The 14096-nt window shown below is 35.1% G+C and overlaps 3 protein-coding genes across 7 annotated transcripts; 1 reads left to right on the forward strand and 2 right to left on the reverse strand.

The window, feature by feature from the left end:
• Positions 1 to 103: 103 nt before the first annotated feature.
• On the reverse strand, positions 104 to 1906 carry LOC105258367 (perilipin-1). 2 transcript variants are annotated; one of them, XM_011269584.3, is made up of 3 exons: positions 1647 to 1906; positions 805 to 1199; positions 104 to 397 (listed from the first exon to the last, which is right to left on the reverse strand). In XM_011269584.3, exons 1-3 carry the CDS (start codon positions 1713 to 1715, stop codon positions 274 to 276), a joined length of 588 nt encoding a protein of 195 aa, XP_011267886.1. In that variant the 5' UTR covers positions 1716 to 1906; the 3' UTR covers positions 104 to 273. The 2 variants fall into 2 exon arrangements, with proteins under 2 accessions (XP_011267886.1, XP_011267887.1); XM_011269585.2 differs by having other exon boundaries at positions 1827 to 1898.
• Positions 1806 to 6351, reverse strand: LOC105258366 (potassium channel subfamily K member 15). Its single transcript, XM_011269583.1, has 8 exons — positions 6300 to 6351; positions 5332 to 5635; positions 3922 to 4053; positions 3649 to 3835; positions 3234 to 3449; positions 3023 to 3172; positions 2512 to 2713; positions 1806 to 2234 (listed from the first exon to the last, which is right to left on the reverse strand). The coding sequence occupies exons 2-8, from the start codon at positions 5611 to 5613 to the stop codon at positions 2048 to 2050; spliced, it is 1356 nt and encodes a 451-aa protein (XP_011267885.1). The 5' UTR covers positions 5614 to 5635; positions 6300 to 6351; the 3' UTR covers positions 1806 to 2047.
• Positions 6352 to 6896: 545 nt separating this feature from the next.
• On the forward strand, positions 6897 to 11529 carry LOC105258368 (TIP41-like protein). 4 transcript variants are annotated; one of them, XR_889742.3, is made up of 8 exons: positions 6897 to 7121; positions 7350 to 7531; positions 7617 to 7796; positions 7911 to 8133; positions 8213 to 8371; positions 8753 to 8951; positions 9898 to 10365; positions 10425 to 11529. XR_889742.3 is itself a non-coding variant. In XM_011269586.3 (7 exons), exons 2-6 carry the CDS (start codon positions 7353 to 7355, stop codon positions 8948 to 8950), a joined length of 939 nt encoding a protein of 312 aa, XP_011267888.1. In that variant the 5' UTR covers positions 6897 to 7121; positions 7350 to 7352; the 3' UTR covers position 8951; positions 9898 to 11529. The 4 variants fall into 4 exon arrangements, 2 of the variants coding, with proteins under 2 accessions (XP_011267888.1, XP_019885300.1); XR_889743.3 differs by having other exon boundaries at positions 10436 to 11529; XM_011269586.3 differs by having other exon boundaries at positions 9898 to 11529.
• The last annotated feature ends 2567 nt before the right edge of the window (positions 11530 to 14096 follow it).

The following is a 14096-nucleotide window of genomic DNA, read 5'->3' on the forward strand; positions in this document are numbered from 1 at the left end:
ATAAAGAATTATATTATATTTAAATAATAATATTAATATAATTATACATATAATAAAAAATTATATATATATATATATATATATATATATATATAAATTTGTGAACAAATATCTTGCTATCAAGACAATTCCATTGTCATAATCTTGATTGCTTTGATATTGCAATGTTTTATGTTATCTTTATGATCCGTTATGGCGAATGATTCTATTATAAATATCGCAAATGATATCTTATGGCGAAAATACGTCGATTGTGCGAATCATTTTTACTATTCAACTAGACACTTTCCGAATTTCCTCTTGTACAGTCTGTTTCGTAACTGATAAATCTTCTATTTGATTCTTTGTCCCACCGAACAAAAGTCGGAACGTTTCTAGAGCTGATGTAAACATATTCCTATAATGCAAAAAAAAAGTTGATCAATCTACTATTATTTATTACAGTAGCTCAAAATCATCGAATGTCCTTTTAATCATATATTTCTCAGTCGATTTCAAAATATTTCTCCAAAGAAATCGTAAAAAAAAATGTTGAGTAATTAGAAATTCAATTTCTCATTTGAAAATGAAAAATTTAAACAAGTTTTTGATAAAATACGACAGCAAGTAATACGAAATAATATTTGCCGATTAATTTCAAATTGAATTTAAATAAAATTTTGCAATTTAGAATTTAATTTTTAAAGAGATGTAATATTTCCCGATATAAGAAAATATTTAAAAGGACACATGATATACACGGAGCATAGAAAATCTCCCCCGTGTATAGACGCTTTATCGCTCGATAGCTGGATGGGCCATCACCTGAGACCGTCCTTCATGCTTGCATAAATCTGATCAGGCGGCAGCTTCACGGAGGGCATTTTCTCCTCTACAAAATCCAACCCGACGCATACCGCGTTGTCTATCGCCTTAAACGGCGTTTCCAAAACATTGGCAATTTTGTCGGTCACGGGACTCGCAAACTCCAATCCTGCACGCACCCCGTCCTCCGCGCTGCCTAAAATTGCCGCGACCGACTCGTGTGAATTCTTCGTAACCGCGTAAGCGTTGCAAAGTGCCGCTGACGCGGAGGCGAACACCGGTAGCGCCAACAATCGACCTGTGCATGTTATGTTGCGTGCATTCGCATCCGCCGTATCATTGCTGACGCTTGTCGGCGTGATAGGATCGTGCGTGCCGCACATGACGCTCAATTGCTGCAAAATAAGCGGTATAACAGATGTGAGAGCGCCTCGCGCATCGTCGTAAAAAAATTATGTAGGATACATTATAATATAAATATGTATATATACATTTTTCCTCGAAAATTATCATTGAAATTCACTTTTAATATATACATAGCGTTATAGAAATATACGTTACTTATCCCTCCTCTACCTCTTTCTTTTTTATACATATATATATATATATATATATATATATATATATATATTCTTAATCTTTTATTTGTTAAAAATGTATTATCACCTAATGACATTGTGAATTTCGCATGTATAATTGTCTGATTTCATATAAAAACTTGTATAAAATCAAACAGAAAAAAGTCAAATCTAAAAACATGATAAATTTACGAACGACTTGTATCGAATGATAATTTATTACTACGTAACGGCCGCGGATCCCGCTGTTATCGTTATACGCACATGATACGCGATGCGCACGATACTCGAGGTTCTCAGGTTCACCTCGCGCGATGTCTCGGGATCTGTCATGATTCCAACTAGACACTTTGGACGAGAGTCGCGACAATGATTCGGTCGAGGTTTGCGACTCCTAAATTTACTTCACCGGTACTCTTCTCCTTTTACTCTCTACTTCTCTACCTCGGCTATCTCGTGTCGTGTCGGTCACAACTTGCGTCTTCGGAGCTTTTCATCGACCGCTTCATATTGACGCGACAACGATATAAAGCGCGCGAAATATGAAGCTCCATAGCTAAATTGCACATAGACAAGCGACAATATACGATACGAGATGTATGAAAAATGCGTCCAAAAATTAACGCAGCAAGTTTCTTTCCAGGTATCATATTCTTGACGATACATTAAACGCTAGATTCATAAATGACGATTTGCACGATCGGCTTTTTGGGCGGCGGCACTGTCGCGTTTGCAGCAATATCACGCAACACCGCCTCCACAGCTTCCTCCCAATCCCGGTCCTTTGTAACATCACGATCAATGGAAGTAGACCATCTCAAACGCGGCATAGATATTACTGTCAGTACTTTCCTGTGAAATTAGCATTTCGTTAATATTAATTCTCTTTTGATTTAAAAGTTATCTCTATTAATTCGTCCATTTTATTATAATAGGATTCTTTCCATTTTAATATAATGGGATATTATTATCGGATAGATTAATTTTTGCTATCTCAAAAATAAATCATTTTTTAACAAATAAATTTTGTTAGCTATTCATTAAATGATTCATTCGAGATTATAATACAAAATATGAAATATCTGCTAAAATCACTCTATTTGATTATTGAAAGAATGAAAGAAAATACCTTAAATCAGAATGTAATGTGGACATGTCGCCACCTGCTTGCTCGCCGAGTTTCCTGAGAGCTTCAGCTAATGGACCACTCAGTCTTTGCAGCCTTCTCCAAGATTGAGCATATTGTCGTCTGACTAATTCGATGATGGTGCTAGTCAGCGCTAAGCCGACCAAGATGTACAAAGTACACAGTAAAGTGTATTTGGGTTTCTCTAAAAGTTAACAAACATTGTGTAATTTGCATTAAAATAAAGATCCCTCCCCCTGAAGAGTGCATAGATTCAGATTATCCATTTCCTTCGGACAAACTTTCATTTTTAAATAGTAACAATCTTATTATTTATTATTATTCATTTAACCGAACAATAACCGCTTTTGCTTTAATCGGTTTTTTAGTCGTTAGATTAAAAATACTATATTTCTGACAAGAAATATAGTAATATTATAAAAATATACTAATATTGAAGTTTACGAAATTAATAATATTTATATATTTTGTGGAAAAGATCTTTTATACTTACTAGGCACAAGATCACCAAAGCCTATGGTAGTCATTGTTACGAAACAGAAATAAAACCCATCAAAAAAGTCCCAATCATCTTCCCACAACATAAACATACCGGCGCCACAGGCGAGGTATAGAAAGAGCAACATGATAGCGGCACAGGCTCCTATATGAAGAGAACTATCGATCAGATTAAAAATCGACCTAAATTTCCGAATTAAACTTACCGAGCGATCGTCGACCAGTTACGTTTGTCGGAACGCACGAGAGTTTCGTACGAAACGGAAGTTTCAATTTTAGCATCAATGCAATATGTACCACTCCCCTCGCAAATAGTTTTCCCAAGTCGGCGATCACGATCAAGGTGAGAGGTATGCCGATGAGAGCGAAAAAGATGCAGAAAATCCTTCCCCAATTAGTCGAGGGCACGACGTTGCCATATCCTGTTGAATATAAATTATAAACAAAATTGAAAAAAGGACTATGGATGCAAAAATATTTAATATTCAAATTTGAGATGTTATGTAACGACATGAGTACGTTGAATACGTTGATTTTTCAGAATGAAAGGTCGAAGAGATCAAGAGATTTCTACCTTATCAAGAAATAATAAATTCTTTGATAGTAATCAAGGACGATTACCAATCGTAGTGAGAACGGTGCTGGCGAAGAAAACCGCTTGGAGAACGCTCCACCTTTCGGTTACGATGGGCGGCAATTCAGAGTGAGTATCCTCATGATTCATGGTATCCGTTACAAAATTGACCAAGAAACCCGCTTGAGCCGCTTCCTGGACAGCTTCTTCGTAGATGCGCAATTTCACGCTTACCTAAAAGAGCAATGTCATGGTGAATGAACGAGATACTCGGGAACGATAATACTCTGTAGTATATTTTTGATCACCGAGCTTCTCACCAAGGTTTGCAAATTGAAGACATCCGTATTGTTGGAAATGGACTCGACGAAACGATATCGTTGCATACGTAATTTTGCGCGCAAACGTTCGAGCCGCCCGAGCTCCGCTGGAAGTTCGATCTGTCGAAATACCTGGAGGGAGAAGTGGATTCAAAATTATTTATTTTCAGGAAAACAATCTTATGCGACAAGTTATATCTAAAGATACGCATACTTGAGCTTGTAATGTCAAATTAATCTTATATATGTACAGCGACATCCTCTTACGTTTGTCTGAACAATCGAAGCTAATGATAAATCAACAGATCCAGATTGCATAGATATTACTCTCGAGTTTCAAGTGCTAGATACACTTTAGATCGAATCGAGATGTGCACATTTATCGCGAGCATATCCTTTTACAATAATTCTTCATGCTGGCCTTAAATCGATCTTTAATGAATTTCCGTCAGCTGTTAATTAATGTTGAAATTAGCTTTTCGCTTGTAAGAAATCACAACACATAAAATGTTTATTCGAAAATGATTTTGTAAAGTAAAAATATATTATTTCTTTCGATTATTATTATAATTATTTTCACAAAAAAAATTTTACTAATAAAATTAAATTATTAATTATAACTGTTAGAATAAATTGCTTTGTGTGGGTGTATGTGTGTATTGCAATTAATGTTTTACACCTTTTTATATGAGAAATTTATAAACATAAGTTCTTTAACTCGAGCTTATTAAGAATCGTTTGTCGATTGAAATATATACAGCTATTTTTGCGGCTAGATATTATGAGGCACTCAAAAAATCGTAACCATCGAGAATTTCAACGCGTAGTATTTTTACCAGACTATTGAAAGACATCAGGTAATATACTTCCTACTGAGCCGCACGATTAGTTCGTTGCTAAAAATAAAGGTATAACATTTGGTAGGTTGCAAATGCGTTCGTTATTGTATAGAATGTAAATATTTATGGAACATTGAATATATACATTTAACTCCACGCTGGAAAATCTCGATGTTTCTCAAGACGAAAATTCGCGGACGCACAGATTATTTCGGAACACCTTGCGAGAACGTACTGCATTTTGCGCTTCTCTTTTTTGTTTTATTACGAACTTCATATAATTTAATTTTTCTTAAAAATATTCAAAGACTAAACGAAAATTAAACATTATGATTAGAATCAATCGTAAAAAAAAACGGAGAACATAAAGTAGAAAGAAAATAAATGATCAGTTTTATAAGCTCAATATAAGAAAGATGTTTGCAAATTTCTCAAAATTCCCAATTTTAAAGACTTTATAGAGAATCTATTATTTCCAGTTTCTCCTTCTGTTCTCCATTTTCTTTCGTCAAATTAATTTAAACATTAGTTGCATATTTTCAATTGTATATTTTTATATTTTAAAACTTACCAGTCCGCCGATCGCGGTGTAGAGCATCAGAGTGATTAGCAAGCCCGCGTGACCGGCGATCGACTTGATCCTCCGTACAGTTTGTTCCTTGAAGAATCCTTTAGCATCTTTACCATCCATCGCGACGCCGAGTTCGACGGATGAGTCGTCGTTTGTCATTTCGTCCGTGCGCCCACGTGTTTTCCGCGAACGACGTAAACGCGTCGAACACTCGGAGAAGACTGATCGGCACACTATGCGGCGATCTTCGAGTCGAGATTCTTTCTGCATTTCGAACTGCATGCGGTATCCGGAATATCGTGCACTGCAAACCATAATGCAATATCAACGCACACATAATATTTGCAAAGAAACTTAAAACGCAAAGAGACAAGTGACAAATGAAGGAACGAAAAAGAATTTTTGTCTAACGAATGTATTAAATTTCTAATATAAAATATTCAAAAAAATTACTCAGAAAAATATTTCTCCCAGACTACAATAAAATTATTTTCGAAATATTTATATCAATATATATACATATTTTTTTAACTAGATGTATTTATGTTATTTCTTATGGATAAGTGTATTGTTACAAACGTTTATCGATACTAAGAGATTATAAAGTATAAAATTAAAAAAAATAAAATACTACATCACCGGTTATATAATTTTAAAACGCAAAACACATTATATAAAAACAAACGAACGAAGGTACTATAAATCAAGAGGAATTTATATCAATGCAAAATTTAATAATCTTTAAAGACAGACATTAATCTTACTTAGTTGTACTATGTTATTTTAATTCTGATCAACTCTCTGTTTATAGTAAATTACAGTAAAGGTTAATGTTATGTTTTAACACTATTTAATTCACGTGCAATGTTGATATTTTACAATAATAACGGAAACGAAACACAAATTATAATAAAGTAAAATTATAGACAAATAAAAATTAGTCATAAGTTTATATAGTTAATACTTACATAGAGTGTTAGAAATATTTCCAACTTGTTACTTCGAAATTTATGAAATTTGAACTGTAATCAATTCTAATAAATTCTAATTAATTGCGTAATTAAGTGATTTATTTAAAGTGATATGGACATATATAAATATGGATGCTTTTTGATAAGAAAACACAAGTAGACAAATTGTCACGCAATTGTCAAAACATTTAAGTCCCCAAAATTTTTCTGTTTGATAGCTAATCACGTGACATTGACCGCATTCAGCGGATTCGATTGCTAAGTATCAATCGAATATGATTGGTTCCTACTTTCAGATCCGACCAATCAGCGCCGAATTACATCGGAAAATCTAGTAATGTTGCCCAACTGTCAGCTGAATGCGGCCAATATATGTTTCTTGAAAAGAGACAAATATAAAAAAATACTCCATATTGTTAACACTTCAACGATAACCAATCGCGCTTTACAATTATGTTCAAAAATCTATCCAACTCTGACAACTAGATTCTCGAACGCATCTCACATTACATATGGCGGATGAGCGAAGCACCAATCAAAAATCGTCATGCTCAACTCTCATTCGAGAAATTCTAGTTTCACGCTATGTCGTTCTTCCCATTTGATTTCCAAATTTATACCCAATTATTTCTTTGAACCAAAATGAGAAAGGGAGACGAGACAAGTTACATTTCACAGAAAATTGTCACTGGGTATGTGAAAATGGTGTCGATTAATGTAATGGTGTAAATACAAACTGTTACAGATTGAAACGCCAATGTTTCTTGACAAATTTATTCGATTACAAAAAAGTAAAATTGAACCCTACTTTTTGACCTAGTAAGTAAAATATATACATGTATATATTCAGTAGCATATTTTAATACTAATTAATTTTATTTTAATTGCATATGTCTAAAATAATACATATTCTTGATTCTTATCTTATTATGAAAAATAAAAACGATTGTAAATATCTAGGATATATTAAGATCTTATTGAATAATCATATAACCTATCAGCCAAATCAGATTAACTCGAGATAACAAAAACTTTTTTTAATTTTAGATAATGACTGCTATAAAAGTGCATGGTGGTATCGATATTCTAAGATTACCGGTAAACGAAGAAGAACATATTTGCCCTCCATGGCGTATCAAATATACACAATCTCATATATTACATTCTAAGTGTTCAAAAAGCGAAAGTGGCTGTGGTTCCAATAACGAGATTGCCTGTCAGTTTTGCGTGTGCGTTCATCATTATATCAATATTTAAATTATTTAAAAATGTAATATAGAGACATATCTGGAAAGTAATTTCTTAATATTTTAGATATAACAATGCGTTAGAATTGCCGCATATGCCGGATATGGTATTTCCCAATAACATATTAACTCTGATGCATCAGGAAGGACCGTTTCTGCAATTCAATGCTTTGGATTCTTTAAGATATGTCTCTAATGGAAAGATTAATATACAGCTTGCTTGCGCAGAAGCATGGAAAGAATCTAGGTATGTCAATAATTATATATGACTTTAGTCAAATTCTTACTTAATTTGTTTTTTTGTAATTTTACTTATGATTGTTATTGTATATAATTTGTGTATATTTATATATATTAATAGATCGGAAAGTAGCGAATATTTGGAAGAGAAAATAAAACCGTTTGATTGGACATTTACCACCAGTTATACTGGTACGATAACAGGCTTTGAAGTTGAAGAAACAAATGAGAGAATTGATATGGATAAATTAAGGCAGAGGGATAAGATTATGTTTTATCATGATTTAACACTATTTGAAGATGAACTTCATGACAATGGTATTGCAGTAAACTCGGTCAAAATTGTAAGTATACTCACATATACAACTTTCTAATATCAAATGTTCAATAAAGTTGTAATAATTTCTTTTTTATCGTACATAGAGAGTTATGCCCACTAGTTTCTTCATATTATTACGATATTTTCTGAGAATTGATAATGTAATGCTGAGGATAAATGATACTCGTATTTATCATGAATTTGGCAAAAATTACTTATTACGCGAGTTTACATCACGGGAAGCTAAAGTTCAAGATATTCGAGTAAGTAATACAATATATATGTATATATATATATATATATATATATATATATATATACACACACACTATATATTTATGACACAATTATTATTTATATAATTTAAATTAGATTATTAAGAATATCATCAAAGCTCAAGATATTAACAGTAGATTAAGAACATTAACATTATATAATTTTCATTTTGCATGTCATTTCCCAAATTATTTATCTAATTTGAAAACTGATGATAATTAAAGTCTATAATTCGTACAATGAATAAATAATAAATATTCTACAAAAATAACTTTTATTGTATTGCTAGGATAATATCTTTCATCTATTTCATATATTACTATGAAAATTTCATATATAGAAGCTAAAAATATTTTTCTTCTATTAAGGTTTCTCCAACACTTTTTTTGGAGCCAAGTGCAATAGCACCTCATTTACCATTAATTGGAAGCCGATATGATAAATTGATAATATCTGAAAAACAAGGACCTACATTAACTGAAGATACAACTGACCAGAATAAAACTTTGACTGAAGGAAAAATAACACAATTTGATGAACCTACGGCAGACAATTCCATCACATAAGGCTTGTGCTAAAGTTTTTACTTTATGACATTCTTTTCTTGATGAACATTAATTAGGAATTTGCTGTACAGATTATTAATTTGAGCATAAAAATTTCGAATATGTATAAACAATTTAAGAAACGAAAACAAGAAAGCAAGAAAGTTATATTTTTGCTTTTGTGTAAATCAGTGTCAAGATTCCATCACGATTGGTCAGTATTTTAATTTTCCTATCTTTGTCACATTTAACTATTATATTTTTTTTTCAAAGGATTTATAATAAAAACTTTTCAAGCAAAACTGTTAAATTAACTAGTTCAATAACATCTTGTATCTTTTCTATTAAAACTATATATTATTTACATAACTCTATAATCAACAGAAAGAAAAATTTAATATGTCCTATGATATGATTTTTAAATAAGCTTAAAAATCATGTTATGTTATTCACACATATACATCTCTTTGGTAATGTTAGTGATTTTTATAAATGTTGCATTGTCAATATATTTTCATGATTTTTTGTTTTAAAAAATAGATTAGAAAAAAATTAAAACAGATGAATTTATATGAAAAAATATTTTACATGTAAAAAATATTTTGTATATATGTAATCTCATTATTTAACTGAAACATTATAATTATTTTTATCATTTAATTCTATACTGTTGATATGAAATTATAATCGATCCTTTTTTCTACTCGAAATTTTTACTGAAAAAATAATGTCTTGTAATAGAATTAAACTATATGTATATTGTTCCCTTATATGGCTTGATTTTTGAGAAGATCATACTTTTGTTTATATGTATTTCATATATGTATTATAGAAATTTTCCATTTGTAAGTTTTTTTTTGTTATAAAAATATTTCTCTGTTAACAACTTTGTAAAAAAATTCTCTCTCTCTCTTTCTCTCTTACATGCTCTTATATAAATCTCAATCTATCAATTTTGAATTGGATAGATTTCAAGTTTGGGTGTCGAAGAGAATGCGATTGGATCCCGCTCTTGGAGACTTTGACTAGATTCCGCGCAGAAAAGCTTTGCTTCTCTGTATTTCACTATAAACACCATTGCATGTGTTTCTCTCTCTCCCGGGACAAGTAGAAAATAAATATCAAGGGGAAAAGAGGAAGGAAGAGGAGAAGAGCCGAGGGAGAGAACTGATCGGCTTTTGGGTTGGGCTGCCTTCTCACCACCACACGGTGATGTTTATTCGCGAGCGTAAAAAAACTTGGGTGAATTCCATCGTACGGGTCGACAGAGAGAGAGAGAGATACGGGGAGGAGGAGGGAGAGGGGATGGAAAGAAGAGAGAGGAAGACGAGGAGGAGAACAAGGAGAGAAGGCAAACTGGACGGTGGAGCGAAGAGGAGACAGAGAAACGCAATAAGAGCAAGAAACAAGGAGGTCGTCGACGACAGCAATCTCTCGTGAGTAGGCTTATCCCATTGCCTCCGTCCCACCTTATAGCCCTCTCACACGCTTCCAGCGGGTGCGTAGGTGTTTCCGGCCGGCTGAAGAAGCACGGCCGCCTGCGCCCGTCGATCCAGAAGAAGACGGTCGAGCCAGGATAGAATCAGAGGGGAGAAGAAGGAAAGAAAGAAAAGAAGAGAGACGGGACGATGACGAGTTGGTGGCGAGAACGACATAGAAAGAGAGCTAAAAAGATGGAGAAGAGGGAGGGGAAAAAGAGAGAGGGGACTCGACAGGGGGAAAGACAGAGAACAACTCGACCGGAAGCAGTTACTCGCGCGATGCAACGAAAATATCAGAGCGTCCGTTTCGCGCAATAGGTCTGCCCGCGCGTCCGCCCGAAGTTTAATATAGAACACTCGCGCGGCCGGCTCCGTCGCGAAAACATCACGCGCTGACGTCGACCGTGCGCGAGTTCCTCCTCTCTCTTTCTCTCTCTCAGCTCGAGAAAAACGTCTCCTTCTTTCCGCTTGGCCGTCGCGACTCCCGGCCTTCTTCCTCTCTTCGGACGCAGCGCGGACCCCTAAAATTAGGCTCGTGTCCACTCGCTCGACGCGCCGCCGCTGCCGCCACCACCACTGTCGCCGCGGGTGACATCCGCGTCGGAGAGTCGGACTCGTCGAAGGTCTTTGTCCGTGACAGTGGTGTGGCCGTGCGGTGGCACGTAGCGACCTTTGAATAGCGGGAACAAGGTGCACGGCATCGGCGCATCGCCGATTTCGCGTCCTTTGCTATCTCTCGAAATGAGAACGACTATTTTTGTCCTCCTCTGCCCCAATTCCTTTCGAAAAGAAGCGAGAATCGATAATCGTAATCACTTATTGACGCTTAGAAATGAAAGAATGACTACGGTATCTCGTGGTCCGGATATAATTGTCACGGTATTTAATTTCGATATTTCACTATGAGAACATAAAATATCGTTCTGATAACCCGAAAGGAAGTAAAATTTTATTTCGATATATCAATGTTATTAATGATATTTAAAAAGGGAAAAATGAAAAATATTGTATCTTGCTGGCTTCCATTTCACTATCTTGAAACCAGATTAAAGTCATTCTGCAATTTAGCGGCTCTAAAGAAAACATATATATAAATGCAACGTTCATTTTTAAGTCACAGAAAATGATAGATTATTTAAATATAAACTATTTCTTTAAGAGAAAGTTATGCTTCCATGTAATATGTATTACAATATTTTCTCTCAATTCTGTTGGAATAAATATTTATTTTATTATTATATAGCGTAAAAAAATGTAAAGAAAATATAATGAACTACTTAAAATATCGCGCGCTGTGTCCTTAAAAATTTTGACCATTTTAGTCGCATTTTTTGCATTTTTTACACTTTTTCTTCAACTCTATATATATGTATATGTAAATATTTCTCTTTTCTAAAGAAAGAAAAATGCATATAAAAGAAATATAGGGCGACTGAAAGGAATGACAGACCTATTGACAACGACTTGACGCGACTATTCTCCATTTTATTTAAACTTGTCAATTAGGACATGTGAGAAAAGAAAAGGAGATTCGCCCGTATGATTTTCATGGTATCTCGACATCGCGCTTTAAACGCGGAAATCCATTGTCGACGTCCCTCGTGATGCCCCGATGTCTCTTTTGACATGCTTAACGAGTCGCTAAGAGAGGGCAATCTTCCGTTGTTGCTGCGTTCGTTCGAGCGTGGAGGAAGGGATAAGTAACAGAGCACGGCGAGGGATGAGAAGGAGGGGAGAAGAGATGGAAGAGGGAGACCTGGTACAGGCTCCTCGAGGTTTCGTGGAAGACGACGGCAGGGAGGCGAAGAAGGAATGCCACTTCCGGTCACATGACACCACTGGACCAGCCGACCACTTTGCTCTCTTCTTATTTTCGGCTCGTCGTCCGGACCTCTCCACGCCCCTTTCCTCTTCGTCTCCCTCTTTTCGATTAACGCGCGACGTCGCAAATCGGTCACGAAACAGATGGACGGCTGCTTTTCGACTTTCGTTAACGAATTTGTCAGCTCCGAAGGAAGCTTTTGACTTTGTCGATCGATAAATTTCAACCTAGGACCCCGTTACGGGCCATCAATCGAGAGGAATATTATTAGACGATACATTTTTGTGTCGGAAACGACAACAATCTCTCCCCCTTTGCGTATCTCACATGTGCTGTTGTGTGAAAATCATTCATCTAAAGAAATATCCATCCCAATTCTTGATAAAAAAATCGACAATTAATAGTAAAACAATCTATATACATGTATGTAGGATGGCAAGTTGTTTCAGATTTGTTTCGCGCGTGTAGGATAATTATTAATTACGAGCGTGTAATATTACAATCTGCCACCGTTAACACTTACAAACCGCTATGTCAGATTTTATATCGAGAAACTCGTGAGGCTGCAACGAATGGCAGAGCTGCACGTCTCGCGAGCTAACGGACTCACATCCGTTCGCTTCCTTCGCCGCGCGCCGCGATGCATTCAATTGCCCGCTAATGATGATCCGGGACCTCTCGGTAACGATCGCCTTGTCGAGATCGGCTGCAAAGCAAACACGCTCAGAAGCGGCTTCAGAAGCAAACTCTCGGCGTTCTCGATTGGATGACGAAAGGACATTTGAAAAAGATACTCTTTTTTTTTTTTCTGGACGTAATACACGTGATGGACTAGAAAAGAAACGAGATCCAATATATCCAGTGTGATGGATTCTTGTTTTATATTTCATCTGTCGCGCTTGTTCTCTTTAAAAGTTACCGTTCTCCATCTGTAAGATGTCACAAAGTTTATATATAACTGTTTAGTTTGGTCATGTATCTGAATACAAATAAATGACTGAATCAAAAAGTCAATGATATAAAATGAATCAAAAAGTCAACGATATACAATGATATAAAATGACTAAAATTAACGCATCCTTGAGCTTTACACGGATAAAAGAAATATCATTTCTTTATTTGTTGCTATCCTCCCCCCTTCCAAGAGCTAGAACGGTTGTCTCGGACGATTTTGAATATACGGGGGGGAGAAGAGGGAACAAAATTCAGATAAATTACAATTAGTGTTGATATACGGGAGAATGGTGATTGGTTAAATATATAAATGCACAAGTATATACATAGTCTATGCATGTATATATATATATGTATATATATATGTATATATATATATTTACAAGACATATACAGATCGTATAGAGACTTAATATTAATAAAAACTTGTTTTCTCTCGCTTAAGACGCACCCGCATGCGCGCATACAAACACCTACACACGGTAAATACATACATACACACAAGCTCAACATACACACGACATATACACGTACACTCGCGTTCCATTCACGCCTTCGTGTCCTTTCGCGCCTTCACTAGTCAATCGGTGTGCAATCGCATTGTTGTCTTTGGCGAATGTCTGCGAGTCGCGATTTCAATTCGAATCCAGCAATAAATCTTGTCCATTTCGCGATTTTTATACGCGTTAAAAATAAAAGCGCCCGAAATAAAATATTTTGTACAATGTGCATACGCAAATCTCATTTCTAGTATCTAGATTGAATTAGAACCAGAAAGAGCATCGATTAAACCGCGATTAAGAGATTCCGAGATTGAAAGATCGTCCAAAGATCGTCTGGATATTGCGCTCAACGACTTGTGAGTCGTGAAAGGACGGAAGCTCGTCTCGCTTTAGTATGTTCAACAGTT

This window comes from Camponotus floridanus, unplaced genomic scaffold (genome assembly GCF_003227725.1).
Source record: "Camponotus floridanus strain SB8 unplaced genomic scaffold, Cflo_v7.5 scaffold9, whole genome shotgun sequence".
Taxonomy (NCBI): domain Eukaryota; kingdom Metazoa; phylum Arthropoda; class Insecta; order Hymenoptera; family Formicidae; genus Camponotus; species Camponotus floridanus.